Here is a 23,052-nt window from a genome sequence, read left to right as displayed (position 1 = left end):
ATTATTATTTTGTTAAATCAGCTTTATGAAGTATGAACATTTATAGGGATTTGTATAAATTGAGAATTGAGATAATCCAATAAAACACGAATTCTTTTGTTTTATTTTAATTAAACAAAAAATTCATATTAGTGTGTTACTTAGGATTTGTTTGGATATCGGAAAGAAAATGGAAGGAAAGAAAACAAGAGAAAAGAAAATGAGAGAAAAGAAAATGAAAAGAAAAGTTGAGTTATTTGTGTGTTGTTTGGATGAATAGAAAATAGATGAAAAAAAAATAGAGAGAAAATTTTCTTTTATTTGAATGAAAAGAAAAGTGAAAAAAAATAAAATCATAATAGTATAAAATTACGTTAATACCCTTATTATAAAATAAAGTATAAATATTTTTATTTATTCATATTTTATTATGGGACCCACACTAAAATTTTCTTTCCTTCTTATTTTTTTCATAACCAAACAAAAAAAAATATCATTTTTCACCTATTTTCTTTTCATTCATTTTTTTTCCACTCATTTTCTATAAACCAAACATAGCGTTTAAAAGTGCGGTTGAAACTTGAAAGTCGAAACCCGCTGTTATATTTTGTTTTGTTAGTTACTTGGGGAGATGAAAGACAAGTGTCCAGAACCATGAAACACCAAATTTGCGTAGCTGCCAGTTGCCACGTTATCCGGAAACTTCTGGGCTTCTGGCCTGATTACTACTACCGTGTTGATGGGCTTCTTTGTTTACGATAAACAAAGCCCAAAATAAATAAAAAATTTAGGGGAATTTAAAAATAATTTGAATAATAATGGCATAAAGCACCAAAACTGGAAACTTGAGTGTTCCAGTAAGGTCTAGAAATGGAGCACCTGTGTTGGCCATGACACCATTTCTCGCAGCTTCTGGTTCTTTCTCGCATTTGCTTAATTCTTTTTGGGACACATACTTCTCTTCACTCAGCTTCAGGTTGGCTTCATTGGCTTCATTCACCTCCCTCTACCCTCTCATCATTTTTCTGAATCAAGGTACTCTCTACTCCTTATTCTTATTTGTTATCCATTCACGGCTCTAGTTCTAGTACATTTTCGTTTTCTTTTCATTTTTCTTCTATGTTAAGCACTGAGCTCCAAAACAAAGCAAATTAGATAATGACCTGCGTTAATAAAATCCATATGCAACATTTAATTTCCATGGTGCAAGCTATGTGCTTTTGTTTTCACTTGATTCAACTAAACTCGGGTCCGTAATTGTTCTCAAGAATGGCGAATTATTCGTGTCTAATAACTAGTGATCTCTGCTAACATAGTCAATAATTACACAACTAAATGTCAACGAGTAGTGATAGCTCTGTGTTGTTTCCTCCCTAAGCATCGATCAAGTTAATTGAATGACTGGGGGTGCTCAACTTTAGATGCAATCAAATTGATGATAGCTGCAGAAAGTGCAGGGTGTCATAGAGACAGAGAGACATAGAGTGTTGTTAGTTATGTAAATTTTTCTGAGTTGTGTCTGCTAACTCCATCAACATTGTTAATTGCAGGATGGCAGAACCTGCATATACCGTCGCATCCGACAGCGAGACCACCGGAGAGGAAAAAACATATACTTTACCCGAAATAGCAATTGGAATTGACATTGGCACATCACAATGCAGTATTGCAGTGTGGAATGGTTCCCGAGTGGAGCTTTTGAAGAACACAAGGAACCAGAAGATTATGAGATCATATGTAACCTTCAAAGATGACATCCCTTCCGGTGGAGTCAGCAGTCAACTCTCCCACGAGGGTGAGTTGTTGTCCGGAGCCACAGTTTTTAACATGAAACGCTTGATTGGCAGAGTTGACACTGACCCTGTTGTCCATGCAAGCAAGAATCTCCCATTTCTGGTGCAAACATTGGACATTGGTGTTCGCCCGTTTATTGCTGCATTGGTGAACAATATGTGGAGATCCACCACTCCGGAAGAAGTGCTGGCAATATTTCTGGTGGAATTAAGAGCACTGGCTGAAGCTCAGCTGAAAAGGCCAATAAGGAATGTGGTTCTTACTATTCCTGTTTCATTCAGTCGATTTCAGCTTACACGCATCGAGCGTGCTTGCGCAATGGCTGGCCTTCATGTGCTCAGGCTGATGCCCGAACCGACAGCCGTGGCTTTGCTATATGCGCAGCACCAACAGCAGGCTTCTCATGAGAATATGGGCAGTGGAAGTGAGAAAATTGCTCTCATTTTCAACATGGGTGCTGGTTATTGTGATGTTGCTGTGACAGCTACTGCTGGAGGAGTTTCTCAGATAAAAGCCTTGGCTAGAAGTACAATTGGTGGAGAAGACTTGCTTCAAAATATGATGCGTCATCTCTTGCCTGATTCTGAAAACATATTCAAGAGTCATGGGGTCAAAGAAATCGAATCAATGGCATTGCTTCGGGTTGCAACCCAGGACGCAATTCACCGGCTTTCCTCCGACAACAATGTCCAGGTTGATGTAGACTTGGGAAATGGGGTGAAGATAAGCAAGGTTGTTGATAGGGAGGAGTTTGAGGAAGTAAATAGGAGCGTGTTCGAGAAGTGCGAAAGCTTAATTATTCAGTGTTTGCAGGATGCAAGAGTAGAAGTTGAGGATGTAAATGATGTGATCATAGTTGGTGGATGTTCTTATATCCCAAGGGTGAAGAATCTTGTTACTAACATCTGTAAGGTAAAGGAACTTTACAAAGGTATGAATCCTTTAGAAGCTGCAGTTTGTGGTGCAGCGGTGGAAGGAGCGGTTGCTTCAGGCATCAATGATCCCTTTGGGAACTTAGACTTGTTAACCATTCAGGCCACACCTCTGGCAATCGGAATTCGAGCTGATGGAAACAATTTTGTCCCTGTAATTCCCAGGAATACTACAATGCCTGCAAGGAAGGAGCTCGTTTTCACTACTGTTCATGACAATCAAACTGAGGCATTGATCCTTGTGTATGAAGGTGAGGGGAATAAGGCAGAAGAAAATCACTTGTTGGGGTATTTCAAGATAATGGGAATACCGGCTGCGCCGAAAGGAGTGCCTGAAATCAATGTGTGCATGGACATTGATGCGGCGAATGTGCTGCGAGTTTTAGCCGGTGTTGTGATGCCTGGATCACGCCAGCCTGCAGTTCCTGTTATGGAAGTGAGGATGCCTACAGTGGAAGATGGACATGGTTGGTGTGCTGAGGCCCTGAATAGAAACTATGGTGCTACATTGGATTTGGTTACTATCCAGAAGAAGGCATAAAATGATAAACATCCTTGTACCATTTTAGCTGCGTTGTTTTCATGTGTTTCAGGCAATACAAGTTATGTAACTCCATAGTGTATGTGGTTGGTACTTGAAAAGTTATGTAAATAAAATCAGTAATAATCCCCATAATACGTGTCATATATAAAGCCTTTAGTTCCGGACTGGTTCCTTTGGAAATAAGGATCACCTAGTTGTGTATGTAAATACAAATTAAGTTGCATGGTTTAGTGACTACACACCATCCTTGTCTTATTCCCTGTTGTGATGTGCTGAGTTTTTATCCAAGTTCTTTTATCCTTATCTGAACTCTTTAATTAATCGGCCAAACAAATTAGTCAGTAATAAGTTATTTGTGTATATATTAAAATACAAAATATATGATGATTAATTTTTTATGTGTATATATAATATTTTTTTATTGTTAAATGATACAAATGAGTAAGTTTTAACTATGTATAGTAATTTATATTTTAAGTTAAAATGGTTTCAAAGCTACCGATGTCTCTGGTGGACTACTCTTACAAAAAAGCTAGACGCAGCATTCTCCAATCTGAATTTTAGCAGTAGAGCACTCGACATCCTGCTAATTTATATTTGATTGGACGATCTTTTCCGCTACTTACTGTTTGGACTACATAATTTAGCAGGAACACTTTCTCATATGGTTCTTTTTAGCACTACATATATATAATCTTGAACTCTCATAATTAATAGTGAAATGGGCCGGTTCGGTACGTAATACACGGAAAGTATTGCACCAATTAAGGTCTTAAGGAGTGTATATGTTGCAATTCAAGTGGATGTCTCCAACATATGTATTTTGGGTTCAAAAGAACTTGAAGAAGAAACGGAGTGATCTCTCACCACCTCCATACTCTAAAAAAAGGAAGGGAAAAAAGGACACTAATCACTTGGAAATCCATAAGGAAACAAACATCATAATCCAAGTTCCGATAATGGGACTAGAATAGGATTTGTCCATATTGATGAGCGTTATTGAGCAAAACTGCAAAGGCCTTCTCAGAATAGGCGAGTGTTCTAATACTATAATCTAGTCCCAGTTGGAGTAACGCAAGCCTTGATTGCTATACGACAAGTGCATCAAAATTTCCTTGCACACTGCGATTTCCCACTTCTCAATAATACGAAGTCACGAAGAAGTTCCAAGTTACCTCACCCTCTTTCTCTTTGACTTCTCAGACAGCAAAATCAGACACATATTCCAACCAAGTACCAACTCTCGTGTGAGTCGACGAGTAACATAAAACAACCACAACGATACAATATCAAAGTTTTCAAATTTGTTCTTTGCTTTTGTTGGATTGTTCAACGAATAACTCCTCCAACGATTCCAAATAAAGCATCAATTTAAAATTATTTACAAACATCAACGCTGCTCATTTTCAACGATTTGGTAATTATCTTAACCTACTTAGTTGTACTTGCATTTCCCACCGTAAGATTTCCAAAGCAGGGAGGGTTCGGCGTTTCGACCACGTTACCTTCTTCCCAGGCATACACACACCAACTCTTAATTACTATTTCACACTCCACTAAGCACTTGGTCGTTTCATTTAATTGAATGCAATGCATGAAGAAGAACACACACACGCACGCACACATGGAATTGAGCAAATTTAATTAATGAATTATTAGCTACTAATTCAATTCATCGAAATACACTATATACTTTTTACTTTCGCGAAAGAAAAAATGAAAAAGAAGAGAGCAACGATGTGAAACTCTGTTTGATTCAGGTCAGTATCGTTGAGAGAGTGACACGTGGCGGCGCCTGATGTGAGGAGAGACGATGGAGATGAGTCCACCCAGTGGGGGTCGCATCTTTGACCTGTACACCATCTCGTCGTAGGGTCTACGGTAGAACTTCAAGTAAGCCACGAACGATTCCCGGCACTTCTCTCCTCTGCTCACGTGTCCCTCTCTCCGGAAGAACGTCGCCGGCGACTGCAGAAACGACGCCCGCGGAGTTCGTGGCATCGCTGCCTTCACGCTCGGATCTCTCGGCGTCACGCGCTGCGGCAGAGGCGTCGACGGGAACAGCGACTTCCTGGCGAGCCTGGCGGCGTCGCCACGTGGCGTCCTGGAAGCTGGAGATGCAAATGAGAAGGAGCGAGCATTGAGTGGGGAGATGCGGGCCTGGCCCATCATAGGAGATGGGCTGGTGGGCCCAACTTTGGATGCTGACGTGTCTGCCATGCTGAGGTACCACGGCTTGAGTGAGTCAAATGATTGGGAGACGGTGAAGGCGAAGCGCGAGGAGGAGCATGAGCCAACCTTGGCCGTTGATTGGATCGTGGAATGGTCGAATCGGAGAGACGAGGCTCGCGGGTGATATGCTGCGAAGTCGTTGTATTCCAGAGACTCTTCGTAATCCAACGATGATACCACCGTGGTCGCTGCTGATAGCTCCACGAAGGCACGAACACCCTGCACCCGCAATCACAGGAATCATATGATAAATGTTTCTCATGTACAATTATATTATGCCCATGTTTGTGTTGAAAACAGGATACTATTTCAGTATTTCAATTATTAGTTGGGTTTGAAAAGGAAGACATGTGGATTTGGATTGTGGGGCATCCTTAAAAACAGAGCAGGATGGTGGTCCATTGACATTGATCGTAAATGGTCAAACACAATAGAGGAGTATGCATAAAGCATAATGCATGAAGATTATATATTTTGAAATTGGAAAAATGGTGATATGAATGTTAGTTACCTTCCAGATGTAAGCAAAGAGAGAAGGAGGGTCTATGACAAATGCTTTATAGAGTCTGCCTGGGTAGTAGTCGCCCACTATTTTCAGCGCTGCCAGCAGCAAGTTCATAAAAGCAGATGCGGATCTGTAAAAGCCTGCGCAACCATCCATCAACTATTAACTCTTTTACTTAACAAATCTTAATTACATTTCAGGAGAACCAATTGTGAGACAGAATATTAGTGCAATTCCCGATATATAATAGGAGCCTAGATCCTCACTCCGGATACTATTATTTAGTTCTATTATATGTTATTTCTGGCTGGACTTACTTGCATCCAACAAAATCACAAATTGTTCTGCGTTTTTAGGCATCACCGAAATGGCTACCTCTATTGTGAACACCAACAACCGAGTAAGCCTTCAAAATTTCAAAACAAATCGTGTTAGAAACTAACTCATCAAAAGAGCCTCATTTTTCTTGGTTTTTTGGAAGTCTCATGTCTTACCATTTTTGAGAATGTATCTTTTGGTAGTCCTGCTTTATCCGAAAAATCTGTTATACCAATTAACTCAAGTCATTAACTCAGAAAATCAAAGAAACTATGTCGAACCGAACCAACATGGGTGCTGAAATCAATTACCATAACTGGCCTGGATTGGTCGTCATGGCCAGCCACATAAGCCAAACCATCAGCCAGTTCAGCTGAGAATTCATCTGCTATCAAATTCTCTGTTTCCAATAGAAAAGACACAGAAAAAAGAAAAGGAAAAACTAAATCAATGAATAAGTTGAAAAAGAAAGAGACGAGTATGGAAGAAGAGGGTGACTTTAATGATTGGGAGAAATGGCCCTGCATTTACTTTTAAGCCTTAATTCAAGGAAACAGATATTAAAATTTCAAACAACAGAAAATTGATGATAACGGTTAAGAAGCTTTGCAGAAAGAAGAGAATAATATGTACCGGTGCCTATGGAGTCTCTCCAAGAAAGGCAAGACTTGAGTTGCTTGGCAGCTCGTTTGACATTATCACCCTTTTGTTTCAGAAAGCGTTCCACACAAGCATAGTTGCAGAACTTCTCCTGTATTAATTAGTTAAATGAATCATGCATTTCGATGAAGATTTTATAAATTAGAGTTGGTTGGTATATAGGTACCTGCTTAACAGTGAGTTGGGTTTGTTTTCTGATGAGCTCAAGAACCGCTTCAACTTTTGCTGTGTCTCTCTGCTTCTGCTGCTGCTCTTTCTTCCCCATGTATCTTTTCCAGAGAAGATCATACAATACAATGATTATAATGAAGCTACGGATCTCCAACAACAGAGACAGAGAAAGAGAGAGAGCTAATATACCAGACTTCTGCTTCACGCCAACACAAATTAAAGCAGAGAGAGAGAGAGAGAAAGAAAGAGAAAGTTGAATGAATGAATGAATAAATAAAGCAAAGCTAAAGGAAGTGGAGGGAGTGTGTAGTGTATATATAGGAAAACGACGGTATGTAACGGCGTTATATATCAAGCAAAAGGAGAGGGCTTAATTGCTTCCGCATGCAAAATATCGAGAAATTGAAACCAACTACTCTCTCTCTCTCTGTTCAAAAACACTGCTTTTTTTGGTCAATCTCATGAAATATATGGGTCACCACTGCAATCATGCCCCGACACCTTTTCTTAACGGAAAACGCCTACTTAATCACACTTCTTTTCTTCTAATTTATTCTCTCTTTTTTTTACTCTAAATGAATGTTTATTTTTTTAAAATTAAGTAATATTAATTCATGTGTGTTTTTATAACAATAATTATTTAAAAGGGAATACATGCGCAATTGATATATAGTTGACACAATAAGAAATTGGTGTATAAGATTTGGAAACATGAATAATGTATGTGTGGCAAAGTGGCATTGACTTTTCATATTGACAGTTCAATTATTATGCACGAAAGAGGGGAACTGTCAACTGTGTTGCTATGCATCATGTGGGAAATGCTGCGCACAGTGACATGGCATGCCATGCTCTCTTCTTTCTTTCTAAACATATCATGAATCCATTTGGTATGTATATGTATATGTATCATGTATGTACGTAGTATGTAGAGGTGTATGTTACTCATGAGATCAGTAATAATCAGCACGTGAACGGATTTTGCGGGATAACCACTAACCTATTTTGATTTACAAACACATTTTGATTTTCCTTAGCCTCTGAAACAACAGTGACTAATGTTGTTTGTTTATAAATGGAAAACAGCCAAACCCTCTATTTGGTTTTGCTTACCGTGCTACGAAATTCAAAGTTCATGTTTCATCACCCATGCATGCATGTACGCTCTTGCTTGATTTGTTTGTTTCTCGTAAATTTCCAGAAACAAATAATATTCACTTTTCACCTTCTTCGCTTTTCTGCATTATTCAACTGTTTTAAACACCTAATTGAACAGTAGTGTTAGTGTGAATGTCATGCTTATTATCTTGATCAGCCTCGGTTTTTGTTTTATTCTTATATCTCTATCTATATATGGTGTTAGTCAAGTTCCTCAATATAGTTTCTCTTGTCTCCAAGTTCATGCATAAGATGATAAGCAATTATATATGGATCGGAGAGAGCTATTCTACGTACATACAACTGAGATTCGGATTATTATTCATTTGACCGGTTTCTTTCATTAGCTTTTTCTGAATTTGAGGTGAGACACATATTTGATTCTTTTAATTATTAAGAATAATGAATAGGAGGTTTGCTATCATTGTTAATATGTATAACTAGCTAGGTTCGTTCATGAATGGTAAACTTCAATGTTATTAATGTCCACTTGCATCAATCAATTATTGGTGGGACAATTTATACATATCAAGCTAGTTATTTTTCCGTATCAAAGCTCACATTTGTTCACACGTTACAAGATTCATTTCTACACCGCCATACCATTTTGCCACATGGGACATGCATTGGAACTGAGCCAATATATATAATATAATACGATCATGTTAAAAATTAAAAAATAAAATAGTTAAAATTTATTCTATTTAATAAAAAAAATAGTCAAAATTCTATTAGGTGAATAAGCTATATAAATCAAACGATGTTATTGAACTCTATCATATATTATGTCTATAAAAAAATTGTTTACATATAAATCTCGTTTGATCACTTCATAAATAGTCATCCTAAGTCTTCCTCTATTTTTCATCCCTTATTCATCTTCCATTTCATCCACCTTCTTGGCTATGTACTCTATCAGTTTCTTCTTACATGTCCAACTCACCTGAAACGCGATTCTACCATCTTTTCCACAATAGGTGCTACTACAACTCTCTCTCTTATATCTTCGTTCTTTATTCTATCTAATCGTGTATGACCACTTATCCATCTCAACATCTTCATCTCTGCCATACTTTAACTTATGTTCATGCTCTCCTTTGGCCGTCCAACACTCTGTACCATAAATTATAGCCGGTCTGATAGCAGTGCGATAGAATTTACCTTTAAATTTTAAAGGCATTTTTTGTCACATATAAAATAGACGCACTTCACCATTTTGACCAATCTGCTTGGATCCTATGATTTATATCTTGTTCAATCTCTCCATTATTCTGTATGATGCACCTAAAATACTTAAAACTTTTAACTTTTCTTTGAATGTTTTCTCCAATATTCACCTCTGTATTATGGTTTTCTCTTCGGCGGCCGAACTTACATTCCATATATTTCGTCTTACTACAGCTTATGCGCAGACCATACACTTATAGAGCGTCTCTCCATAAATCCAACTTCTTATTTAGGTTTTCTCTTGACTCTCCTATAAGGACGATATCATCGGCAAAAAACATACATCATGGCATAAGCTCTTGGATATGTTATGTGAGTATTTCCAAAACTAATATGAAAAGGTATGAAAAATTCCTCTGTTACAATACCTTGAATCTTCACACTAGTTGTAGCCCTATCATACATGTCTTTTATTACACAAATATATGCGATCCTTACTCTCTTCCTTTCCAAAACCTTCCATAAGACCTCCCTTGTCACCCTATCGTACGCTTTTTTCAAATCAATAAATACTATATGTAGATCTATTTTATTACTAGGATACCTCTATATTATCCTTCTTAATAGGTATGTAGCTTCACTGGTGGATCTGCCTTTCTTTCCAAGGCCCATCTAAACTTCAATCGGAATATTATCGGATCCTACTGGCCTGCCATTTTTCATCCATTTTAGAGCCTCTTTTACCTCGAAGTCTCGAATCCTTCAATAGTAGTCGAAATTTTGATCTTCTTCACTCGTGCATAACCAACCAAGGCTCGGAAGAGTCTTCTATCATTCATTAAATAATTCATAGAAGTATCTCGTCCACCTTTCATTGATCTTCTCATGTTGAACCAAAACCTCTCCATTTTTATCCTTTGTGCACTTAACCTGATCCAAGTCTCTCGTTCTTCTTTCACGGCTATTTGCGATTCTATATATTCCTTTTTCTCCTTCCTTTGTGTCTAAAAACTAGTAGAGACCCTCATATGCTCTTGTTCTTACTTCACTTAGCTTACAACCACTTTTGTCTCTTTAGCTGCCTTATATTTTTTTCAATTATTTGCATTGCGGCACTAAGACCACTCTTTAAAGCACTCTTTTTTTACCTTTATCTTTTTTTGTACACTCGCATTCCACCACCAGGATTATTCCTTGTTTCTTGGTCCTATCCTTCTAAATTCACTAAAACTTTCTTTTGATGTTCTTTTAATAACTTCTGCCATCTTTCTCTACATCGTCTCCGTACTTCTATCTCCTTCCTACTTTGCCTCTTCTCCTACCAGTCTTAGGAAGCATCTTTGTTCTCCACCTTTCATCTGCCACTACCTCGTCCTTGAGTTCTTTGTATGATATTTTTTTCTCAACTTTTTCTCAATGCAAAAATCCATAATGAGCATCCTATGTGTGTTGTTAAACTATCTCTCGAAATAATTTTACAATTAGTGCAAAATTTTCGATCGACTCTCTTCAAGAAGCCAATTTGAGAGCTTGTCATGCCACTCATATAGGTTATAAGATGTTCGTCTCTTTTTTTAAAACATGTATTTGCGATGAGACAAAAGGTAAGGAAATGTCCAAAATAGTTTTACCCTCGGTATTAACCACCCCGAAATCATAGCCTCTGTGAATACTTCCATACTCAATCACTTCTCTTTTAACATGGCCATTTAAATCTCCTCTTAAGAAAAATTTATCTCCCGAAGATATGTCTTGGACTAAACTCTCTAGATCCTCACAAAATCTTATCTTGTGTTGCTCGTCCAAACTCACTTGCAGTGTATAGACGCTAATCACATGAAAAATACCTCATTCCACCACAAGTTTGATAGAGATGATTCGATTACCCACTCTCTTGACATTCACTACGTTCTTCTTCCACTACTTATCCACGATAATACCTATCCCATTCCTATTCTTCACCTTTCTAGTATACCAAAGTTTTAACCCAGGTGTATCCAACTCTCTAACTTTCGCACCAACCCATTTTGTTTCTTGTAGGCACATGATATTAATCTTCCTCCTCTTCATAGTATCCACCACCTCCATAGATTTTTCTTTTGGAGTGCCTATATTCTATGTCCCAAATCTCAACATTCTGTTGCTCCAACCTTTATTTTACCTTTTTCTTTGTGAACTAACTTATTTACCCTCGTCCGTTAAAAAAAATGTGGGAACCCTTGCTCATTTAACACTACACCCGAACATCGATGCAGCGGCTCTTACTCATTTGACATTGTACGCAAGCTATATAGCGCGTTGCATCCGGACAACGACCTAACTTTAGCGTAATAATGTCTTTATCTATGTCATGAAAATTCAACTAAGTTTTTATGTTGGCTGTTGAAAGCCTAACACAATTCTCCTCTTTTATCCGGGTTTAAGACCGGTTATGTACTCCAAGTGTAACATAAGCGGAGTTGTTTATTATTAAATATTTTTAGGTATAATAAAATAAAAATTTATAGGTAATTGCCTTTCTATAAAATTGATATTTAAGAATCCTTTAATAATTTAATAAATTTAATTAAATCATTATCTAATAATTTTTAATTATCAGTTTTATGTAAAAACAAACTGTATATGAATTTTTACTATATAATAATATAATAGTAAAATATACATATGATATGAGAAACGAAAAAAAAAAATCTTGTACTATCAATGTTGTGTATTGCATGTATAAATCTTAACCTTGATGTATTCTCCAAATCTATTAATACAATGATGATTAGCATTCACAGTTTATATAGGACTCAGTTATTCTATTTCAAGCAGGATGGTCAACTCACCATAAAAACCCCCAAACCCTGGTGTTTCAACGGTTAAATTCCATATTAAAAATAATAACATAATAATTCCCCATAGTAGTAATAATGAAGTCCATTTATAATTTATAGAAGTCCAAGCTCCGTTGTCTTTACGGCAACGACCCACAAGAGAGGTCAACTAAAGAAAGAGAAATATATAAATGATGCATGCTTAAGACATTCTCTACATGTCAAATCGAGTAACAAATCTTTCTTACCTCGATCTTCTTAATTAACCTCTTCTTTTAAACTTTCACTTCTCTATACATATCTCAACCTTTTGCATTTGTTTAATACTGTAGCAAAATTCTGGAAGTGTGAAGCCGGATTCCTACTTTCGAGAACCTAAGTCAATATATATATAATATAAGTCAATTAAATAATTAAGCAGCATAAAAAGTTAAAAGAAAACCAATTAGAAACAGGTTAATAAAAGGAAACAGTGATGAAGCAAAGCTATTAACCAAGCCAAAACGGTATTTAGGGTTGTAATTAAGTTGGGTCTCCCAAGGTTAATTATTCATGGTCCTTAAATGGTTAAATTATAGAAATTAATGCTGGATTGGAATTTAGTGTGAATGCGGTTTCATTTGTCCTCATTCAAACATTAAATAGATTCTGTACTCTTGTCTCTCATACGATTATCATTGTTTTGTTGAAACAAATAGTCAAGTTGAGACCTTATTACTCATTTGTATTTAAGTCCTGATTAAGTATAAAATTTATCACAACAATATGCTTTTGGGTCAGGTTGGCTTAGTTGAGCTAAAAGGGACGACTTTTGGCTTCAAATTCAGCCACGTGGCCCAATTGTACTAAACTTGGTTTCTCTTGTTACACAGCACAACCCCAACTTAAGGAAAATAAAATAAAATAAAATGTTACACATATATCATATTATATGATTTCAAATTTTGAAAGAGCATGCACGGTCTCTGCTTCCCTCCTTGGGCTTAGGCCAATGCATATAACATTACATGAACGCCACCCTTTTAGCTAGAACACCCACATCATGATTGAATCACTACACTTTTTAAATTCGCTTTTGTGCTGAGGCTCACACATACATAGTAATAGTGATTTTGCTAGAAGGAGGATGGTAAGTTGTACAAATAATAAGTAACTTTCCAAATGCTCTGGGTGAAGGACTTATAGGTGGCCTAGTTTTTATTGTCCTAAAGATTGAAATCGACAGAAATTTTTTTAGAGTTGATATATGTTCGGTGGAGGAATATTATTATAGGACGCATTCTGGGACAAAATATGCATGTTATGGTGCATGTTCCCCCACCTGCAAAGTGATAAATCATACCCTACAAACAACAAGGAAAATTTGAAATTTAATTAACACTCACTTGGCTATTGATGGGATAATAAATATAAATCAATCAATATTTCGATGATATTTGAAAGAAAGGTTTTGGTTGAAAAACTTGTCGAAATTTATTATATAGATAAATATGGCTAATTGACGACTACAAATCACAAAATCTGCTGTCCCTAACACTCTTCACTTGTATAATTTAACTAAAAGTGGTTACAACCAATCGTCAATGATTAAGTTAGAAATTGAACGTGATAATGTTATTATAAACACATCGTAAAATATAGTTATATATAATTTGTCAGATACTTGTGCAATGATCTTTCAAGTTATATCTAATTTTAAGTTTAGCCCTCCCCTAACTTCTAATTTTGGTTCTCCCTTTTCTTTTATGAAATTAACTTTATATACCTAATAAATTTACTTTTAGGCCCCAATGTCTCTAACCTAGCTCCGTTCCATGTGTCAATAATATTTAAGAAAAAAAAAGTCAAAATAACCTAAATTTATTTTATTTAGTATTTATTAATTATAATAATAATTAATAAATATTAAATAAGATAAATTTAGACTTTTTTTATCTTTTTAATATTACCATAATAATATATCTTTATGTTTTGTTTTTAATATATGAACACTATTTTTATAAATAAACACCTAACTTAGTCTTTTTCTATTATTTTTTAAGGACAAATGATTTCTGTAAAAAAAAGATATATTGGTCCCTAATAAAATTATTTTTTTGAAACAATATAATTTTTTCATTAAAAAATTTATTAAACAATAACAAAAATTAATTTTGTGAAAATTATTTATAGTTAGAAAAAATAATTATAATATAAAAATCTTTCAAAAAAAAATAATGTTGCATAAGAAATGAGAAAAGAGAATAATAGTGATGTTGGTGATGTTGATAGTTTTGTTATTAGTGTTAATGGTAGTAGACGAGATAATAATAATAATACAATATAATTGTATAATTAAAGTAATTGAGGTAGAAATTATAACGATAATAATAAAAAAGATGATAGTTGTAATGATAATAGATGTTAAAAATAATTTTATGAAATTTAAAATTCTATAAACTACAAATATGTTGATTTTTATTTCTATTTAATGACTTTTTTAATAAAAAAGTCGTATTCAGTTAGGAGTCAAAATATTTTACCTTTTTAGATAAAAATCGGCTTATTCTTTAACAAAATAAAAGGAGATTAAATTAAATATTTACTTTTCGTTAATAATGGTCCGAGTGCTATTTGATGATTTTTAATTGACAAAATATAAATAAGCCAGGTTTTATTTTATGATTATAATATGTGTATATTAAAATCAGTTACTAATATAAAATATATGTTAAAATATAAATATATATTAAAAATAAATTAAAGTATAAATATATTTATATACAAATATATTAGTGACTAATTTTAATGGCTGATTTTAATATACGAATAACATTTTTGTTTATTTTCTACGGATACATGGACACTTCTCCCGTTGAATGTCTAAAAACAAATAGTAAAACTACTATATATAAACTGAGTATTAAGAACTCCAAAAAGGAAGTTTCAAACTCAAAGAACAGCCGTAAAGCACATTATAATATATGAAACGGTAACTAATTAATTATTAAAGCTTAAAAGGTCGTTCATGTCTTGTCTAAGCTAAAACCTCGTCAATCATTTCCATTCCTACAATTTTGAATGTAAAGCACGATGCCATCAAGATTTTTCACGAAAAAAAAAAGGAATAGATATTAACTTAACTACAATAATTTCTTATGCAACTAGTTTATGTTAACTGAAAGAATGAACTAATAAGAAAGTAATAATACCTTTGGAAGAAAGAAAAAATCTCCATGAACATATATGTTTTTGGGTGTGTAATCTGGACGTAACACGATCCTTAAGAGTTAACGCCGAGTTGTTGCTTCCTACCCAGATTATAGATTTGAAATATCCAAACTCTTTGTTCAGAAAAATATCACGTCACGGAGAGTGCGAATAAAGGGGGAGTGTATTTACAAAAGCCACTTCGATATTTAAATTAGGCCCAATTTGAGTAAACAACTTAATTAAACTCCTTTTTGACAAAATAACTTAAACAATAAATGACTATATTAAAAATAGCTTATAAATAAGTTATTTTGTGTGTTGGATTTTTAATTTTAAAAGTGTTTATTTATATAATTGTGATAAAAAATAATAGTATTACGACAGAAGCCATTTTTTTAACTTCTTTATAAATTCTTAAATAATTTCTTAAAAAATTACAATTTAATTTTAAAAATTGTACCAGACATTAATATTACTACTTTTCATAAATAAAAAACTCAAAAAAATTACTTTTAAACCTTCCTAAACGAACCTTTAATGCCGCTAGAATTCAAGTAAGTCTTATACCGCTTGGATTGTAACAGCCATATCAATATACATCTCTCGCGTTTACTGACTCTAAACTTTGTGATGGATGGCATTTTCATTTCCAAAATGCTAAACTGCATTATTTATAAGTGTCACATTTTAACGGTGAAATTCATGTATGTCGATCAAAGATAGGCTTTTTTATTCATATAAAAAGTTTCAATATTCAAGAAAAGAAATTAAATTCTTGAAACTTATATACTCTAATTTTGCATGCATATATATGGCAAGATTATTTTAATGGCATACAGCCCCCTCACACTCACACATACACATATGGATTTGTTTAATAACAATGCTTTTCTTTAGGAAAAAAAAAAGGAAAAGAAAAAAATTAAAGGGGATAGATGTTGTGAGGGTGATGATAAACGTTTTGCATAATAAAGTATCACGGTGGTTGATGTATGAACTGGAAATTGGACTTAAGTGGCGCATGAAACAACTGATGATGATGGATGACCAAAATTGTCAAATTGATATCAGTTTAATGTTTTAAATTGAAAAAAAAAAAGAAAAAAGAAGAAGAAAACACTTTTGACTTTATTTGGGGGGACTCAAGTGAAGTGCAGAGGCAAAAGAGGTGTGTTCTAAACCAACCGTTAGAAAAGAAAGCACGTTATACGTTCTATTATTAGAGCCCACCCCAATACTCTTTTTCCCTTTTAACTGTAATTTGTGTTTATGTGTTCACATTTCAGAGAGCAAGTGATCGATCTCCTTCCATGGACCCCGCCGCCTCCCTTTTTCTTTTTCTGCTTTATCCATAAACGGACACATTAAAACAATGATAATATTTGTTATTGTTAAGGTGAAAACTTACGTATAGTTATTTATAAGTGAAGTTCATAGTTGAGAAGCATTAAATAAAAATTTAATTAAATATGTTAAATAACAGTTCTCAACTAATAATTTTATATATGTGAGTTGTTATTTATAGTTGATGATAGCTAACTAGAGTTAATTCACCTACACTAATCAACTACTACTATATCACAGTTCCTAGGAGTTGTTGGGTTTAGTTTTACCTTTCAAGAGACGAAGACAATATTGAACATAAAACAAGAATGAAAAATAAAAAAAGTCAGACATTGCAAGAGCAATTAATTGGAACACAACAAATAGATATTACATAATCAAATTAAATGAATCATGGGACTGCGAGGCAGATCAGAGCATGAAAGGGAAATCTGAGGAAGCTGTTATTATCGAAGTTCCGTTTTGTATGTGGTACCACAATTTCTTTAATTTGTTTCAACTTTAAGTGCAGCTTTTTATTCATTTGACCACCCCCTATTCAATGCTCTACACTCTTCACCCTCCGATCCTCCATTTCTTAATCCTTCTTCGTTGCTTCTCCGTGCGCTTCTTCTTTCCACCCTGACACACCCACCATTTTCTTCCCATTGTCCACTAGTACTAGTACTCTTACACTTGTACTCTTAATAATAATTAGAAAACATAGTGACGACAAACATGTTGATTTACTAATGAACAAAAAAGGCATGATTGGGCTTAATAAGCTTCCACGTTAACCCATTTCTTAATGAACTACAAAAAACATGAGTCAATGGTTATTTGGACTGATAATCGAGCCCAAATGGTTATATATGTAAGCCCAAATTGTTATATGGATTCACTCCAAACTAATTGGTAATTACGGAGATTAATAGTTTCTTACGCCATCAATATTAATATAATTAATTAAATTGAAATAGTTAAATTAAATTACCGAATATATAATATACCCATATAGGTTTAGTTTTATTCTATTAAGTTGTATTTTGGCCCAGTTTTATTCTATTAAGTTGTATTTTGGTTCGTTTGAAAAGTTTTAAAAATTATTTTGAGTTTTTGACTTATGAAAAATAATAATATTAATGTCTGGTGTAATTTTTAAAATTAAATTGTGGCTTTTTAAAAAGTTATTTAAGTGCTTATAGAAAAGTTAAAAAAATGACTTCTTTAATAATAAATTTTTTTTATCATATTTCTTTTAAAATAAGCACTTTTAAAACTAAAAAAATCAAATATAAAATAACTTATTTATAAGTTACTTTTAATCTAAGCATTTATTGTTTAAGCTATTTTTTAAAATAATTTTTTTTACCAAAAATAGAGAGACTCAAACCTGTAACCTCTTTAATGAGTATGAAAAGACTATGTCATTTAAGCTATAGCTCATTAACTTTACAAAAAAAATTTTTTTGGGTTTTTCACGGTATTCTTTGGCCCGACAAACCAAAGACTAATCCGTCGTAGTACTTTTCAAAAGAAATTTAATTAAATTGTTTATCCAAACTGAACACAATATATGACATAATAAAAAAAATTATAATTCAATAATTAAAGAAATGTACTTAAAAAAATATATATTGAAGATATGAGATATCTCATATTGACTAGTGATGTGTGTTCCTTAGCATGATAATTGGAGCATACCAACCATTTTAACATCCTTAGATTCAGTGAAGAGCAAGAAAGAGAGAAAAAAGGTACATGGATGGGAGTGACGTGTCAAATCTGAGTCAGCCAAAGAATAGCTCCACAAAATGTGTCTACTCTTGGAAGGCACCCTAGTGGAACAGGTGGACAAATAGGGTTGTGAAGCTTCTCAGAGACTCCTAAAAAGGGAGATTGTACTTGCTTGAAATGCAAGAGGGGAGAAGAGGATCCAATCCAATCCATGTGTCAATTAGGAAATAGGAAACCTTCCTAGTTTGTGCAACATATGCGCCAAATGATGGTGAAAACATAAGACTTTGTCTTCAGCCAGAAGCCACTCTTTAGGTAAAGGAGGAAAATGGATGCCAAGAGAAGCTTCTTTTCTTTTTTGTTTTTTAAAGTGTGAGAGGCAGAGCTCATTGGTGGAGTGCTTTCTTCTTCTACTATAAGGATTAAAAGCTTTGAAAGTGACAATGTACCAGCAACAAATGTGAGTTTCATGAGATTGTCAAAGTGTCCCAAAACATTAAAGGTAAATCAATTTATCTATCTCCACCCTTGTTTAAGCAAAGGGTATTATTATAGAGGTTATTCCTCTCATTTGCATGAGCCACACACCCTCTTCACCAAATGGGGTGGCTCCACTCCCTCTTCTCTCCACTCAAGAAGCTTTGGTTCAGGATGCATTCCACCACTCAAAACAAGGGTACGCTATCCATTTTCACTTTCCATATCTGCATTATTATCCATGTTTTCACATTCTTTTTTGCATAATAAGTTGCTATTATTGAAACACTCAATGAGATGCAGCATATTCTTCTATGCAGCAACAAAATGCATAGCTGTATTCATCTGAATTCTGGAAAAGTCTTTCTCAAATCTCAACACACTTAGCTGCATGTGTGTACTTCTTAATTCCCATTTCCTCAAACATTTTTGGTGAACATTATTATTATTTCAGGAAGAGGGATATACATTCTGTATGAAGATGTGAAATCTTGCCCCTATGAAGACGTGCACGTCCTCTGGTCAATACTGGTGGAATCAAATTCAGCTTCTTTGCCATCCAAAAAATAAAGGCTATGAACAAAACGGAACTTAGAAGAGGATCGTAATAATAATGTACATAAAGTATTTATCAATGTTCATACACACTCTTTTCTTTCTTTTCTTTTACTTTTTTTTTCCATCTTTTATAAAGCATTCTAATTTCTAAGTGCTTATCAACAGTCCAACACTTGTTTTTTTCTCGCATATTTTTAATGGTGCATAAACTTTGAGGGTGGGTAAGAGGAATTGAATTCCTCTCTCTTTACTTTAAAAGAAAAAGATCATCAATAAGTTTTCTTTTTAATTTTATTTATTGGTAAGCTGTCTACGTGGAACAGTTGAGATGGTCATTTGTTCCTTCATTTCCCATTTTTCCCTATTAAAGTTGACTTATGAAAGCCAAGGAATGGATAGCACAACTAAAATATTAAATATATATTTTACAAGAACAACTGTGTACAAAGTTGTGTTGAACTTGGAATAAACTGATAATAAAAGAAGGCAGATACTGAAAAGTGTTCTATTCATTCTACAATAAGTTGTGATTAATTAAATGTAGAATGCAATATTCTTCTAGACAGAAACTTATATCTGTACGAAAGTTTATTTTATTTTTTTAAATAAAACATAGAATGGAAAACTAATGGGGATCAAACTCATCTAGCTAGCCTTAATAACCAAAAAAGGGGAGGACAACATTTATTTCCAACACTTGTTTTGAATCAAATCCATTGTGGGCACTGATAAACCTGGAAACACCAATACCTGAATCTAGGACTGGTTTTATATTTTAAGCAGAAATATTCCGCATGCCCGTGCTTAAGAATGAAAGGTCATTGGCGAGCCAAATTCTTAAGTGCTTAAAGAGTAAGATAATATCCTTGTTCTAATCTATTAATTACATCAACATTATAGGTTTATCTTTTTTCAATTTAAATTTTAAAAATTAATAAAATGAAAATTAATCTCAAAATGTTCCACATGATTTTTTTTTTTCGACGGTATCCCCCAACCCGACAGACTAAGGACTAATCCGTCGCGAATCTGAGCTCCATTTAAGGGTCTGCCGCTGGCCAATGGGTTGCTGCATGCACAAAATAGGAGTCGAACCTCCAATACTTGTTTAAGCGGACGAATGAACTGACCACTCAACCAACCCAGTTGGTTAAATGTTCCACATGATTGAAAAGGAACAAAATAAATGGCGCATAATAAGAGCATTCATTTGTTCGTAGAGCACACAAAAATTTCTCCATTGACCTCGCTAACTCAATACATTACAAGTTCTTTTCAAAATTTCAATACTTAACATAGGATTGGCAGATTTAGTTCACAAGAATAAAATAGTAGGGCTATGGCACCATAACAGGCATAACTTAACTTTTAAGATTTTTTGGGAGGGGGGGAGAGAGAGAGAAAAAAGAACATTAATGTACTTGAGGATTCAGCCGTGCATTATGGAATTCACACATGCATATATTCAACCCTATTATTAAGTGTTAGGTTGGAGAGGTCGTCATCCACAATCTACAATTATATCAATATACAATTATATCAATATAATATAAGTTGACAATGGTGTTCGACCGAGTTTAAGAATTGTCCCATATTAGCAATTTATGTGTTATGTTACATTAGATGAAAATATGGAAACAAGCTCCTTTTTTAATGTGATAAGGATCGATAGAGAACTATGCCAGGGCAAGGGAAGAAAGGAATATCTAGAACAAGACGAACATAATGAAAAAAATAAGCATAAACTCTCTTATCGAAACACTAATCAAAAGTTAAATATACTGCAATGACTGGCCAAAATACAAAATCTTCAGTGACAAGACATCTCTATAGATGAGAAGGTAATATATTGAGGGATTTTTATATTCAGTCATGAATAATGATTGATTCATGGGCTAATTTAGCTTATCGAAAATGGGCTTCCTCATTCATTCAATCATGCAACAAAATGTGATGAAATGCCTTCATTGCCAAATGACAAAAAAAAAAAAATACTGGAGCAACCGGACTTCTTCGCATCTAAATAATTGATTTAGCAGCATATTGAGAAATCAAACTGACACTATGGACTAATATAAAGGGTAATATAGGATTGCAATTTAGAGATTATCAAGTAAATGCTGGCTTAGAAGTTTTTATCACTTTTAACAGCTTGGCACGGCATTCTCAAATGCCAGTTTCAGTTATTTTATTAAACACATTACATAACACTGGCTAAATTTTCCATTCAAATCAGAAGAATCATCTTCATTCTTGACCAGCAAGGATGCTGAAAATGTAAATGCAACAATTGCTAGGTATATATTTCAATAGAAGCTGTCATATACACTACAAATACATGACAGATCTTACAGGATTATAAAGCTGATGAAGAGGGGAGTTCAGTGACACTTTGTAGCCATTCTCTAAAATAGGCCTGACAATCGACCTCCGCTGGTGAGAGAGCAGCAAGGGGAGTCACAGTAATCTAAAAAGAATGAAATTGCTTTCTATGTCAGCCACAATTTGTATTCAACAAATGTGATATATAGTTATATTTATTATTATATACTTACATATCCTTCCTGTAGAGATTTGTGATCTGTATCCTCATGATCAAGTACATAGCCTCTTACCTAAAATAGTTAAAATCTTAAGAGTATTACATCATGTTCAAGAACAACACTAAGGTGTGTAGAACTTGTAACAACGGGAGGAGTTCATCAAGTGGTATTTGATGATAACCTACCACAAGTGAATAGCAAGAGTTTGAAGTAAATAAAAAGAGAGAAAAGAATGAAAAGAACCCACCTCTCTTGCAAACAAAAGTTGTTCTGATGATACAGATGATGTGCAAGTATCCTTAGGTGTTTCTGTATCTATATTGGTCATATCAGATGACATTTTTCGTTCTTCTGTCTCAGAGGTGACCTGCTTCCATCCCATTCTTACAATACTATTACCCTGCTTAGTCAGCTTGTAACCCTTTTCAGAGGCACAAAACACAAATTAGTTATTAGTGATTCTATGATAGAAGTTTAATAAAATATTGGTCCATATAATATCAATTTTAGTATAGGTTCCTATAATTTCTTACCATATATAGGTTCTGATCATTCATGGATCAAAATCAAGATAAATTATACTACAGAGTCCAATCCTTTATGAAAATAGGGACAATTTCTATCAGCAACTACATAACTAAAAACCTAAAAGTGCTAAAATAATAAGGACCATACTTAATTGTAGGGACAACAAACCAAATTTGTGATACTATAGAAAAATATAACTTTCTAGAAAAATAAGACTAGCAGAGTATAACATGTTAACCATTTGTCGCATATGAAACATATATTGCAAAGATTGTCATAACAAACCTTATGATTAGCAGCATTGTTTGGCACATCTATATTCAAGAAACATCTTTGAGGGAAGCTTTGGTTCTTTATCTCAACCAGTACAGCACTTATGATAGGTATGCATGCTTGTGCAGCAAGAGTGAAGTCA

At 34.2% G+C, this 23,052-nt stretch overlaps 3 protein-coding genes and 1 long non-coding RNA gene across 4 annotated transcripts in view; 2 read left to right on the top strand and 2 right to left on the bottom strand.

Moving 5' to 3' along the window:
• The first annotated feature begins 812 nt into the window (after nt 1-812).
• On the top strand, nt 813-3,516 carry LOC107488534 (heat shock 70 kDa protein 8). The gene is made up of 2 exons (XM_016109282.3): nt 813-1,014; nt 1,530-3,516. Exon 2 carries the CDS (start codon nt 1,531-1,533, stop codon nt 3,244-3,246), a length of 1,716 nt encoding a protein of 571 aa, XP_015964768.1. The 5' UTR covers nt 813-1,014; nt 1,530; the 3' UTR covers nt 3,247-3,516.
• A 1,363-nt stretch (nt 3,517-4,879) lies between these two features.
• Nucleotides 4,880-7,401, bottom strand: LOC107488535 (uncharacterized). The gene is made up of 8 exons (XM_016109283.3): nt 7,325-7,401; nt 7,131-7,233; nt 6,938-7,055; nt 6,616-6,704; nt 6,481-6,527; nt 6,304-6,392; nt 5,993-6,126; nt 4,880-5,700 (listed from the first exon to the last, which is right to left on the bottom strand). The coding sequence occupies exons 2-8, from the start codon at nt 7,227-7,229 to the stop codon at nt 5,011-5,013; spliced, it is 1,266 nt and encodes a 421-aa protein (XP_015964769.1). The 5' UTR covers nt 7,230-7,233; nt 7,325-7,401; the 3' UTR covers nt 4,880-5,010.
• An 11,359-nt stretch (nt 7,402-18,760) lies between these two features.
• Nucleotides 18,761-19,755, top strand: LOC107488524 (uncharacterized). The gene is made up of 2 exons (XR_001591917.3): nt 18,761-19,207; nt 19,463-19,755. It is a non-coding gene; the product is annotated as an uncharacterized LOC107488524 (long non-coding RNA).
• Nucleotides 19,756-21,672: 1,917 nt separating this feature from the next.
• Nucleotides 21,673-23,052, bottom strand: part of LOC107488538 (uncharacterized) — a 2,691-nt gene continuing 1,311 nt past the window's right edge. Inside the window, exons 6-9 of the mRNA XM_052262019.1 lie at nt 22,923-23,052; nt 22,357-22,530; nt 22,122-22,181; nt 21,673-22,033 (exon numbers count right to left, since the gene is read on the bottom strand). The exon at nt 22,923-23,052 is cut by the window's right edge and continues 29 nt beyond it. Of these exons, the coding sequence (XP_052117979.1) occupies nt 21,923-22,033; nt 22,122-22,181; nt 22,357-22,530; nt 22,923-23,052 (475 nt within the window). The 3' untranslated portion in view covers nt 21,673-21,922. The remainder of the gene's footprint in view (nt 22,034-22,121; nt 22,182-22,356; nt 22,531-22,922) is intronic.

Source organism: Arachis duranensis, chromosome 5, assembly GCF_000817695.3.
Source record: "Arachis duranensis cultivar V14167 chromosome 5, aradu.V14167.gnm2.J7QH, whole genome shotgun sequence".
NCBI lineage: Eukaryota > Viridiplantae > Streptophyta > Magnoliopsida > Fabales > Fabaceae > Arachis > Arachis duranensis.
The sequence above is the reverse complement of the archived record's forward strand: the minus strand, read 5'-3'. Positions and strand labels throughout refer to the sequence as shown.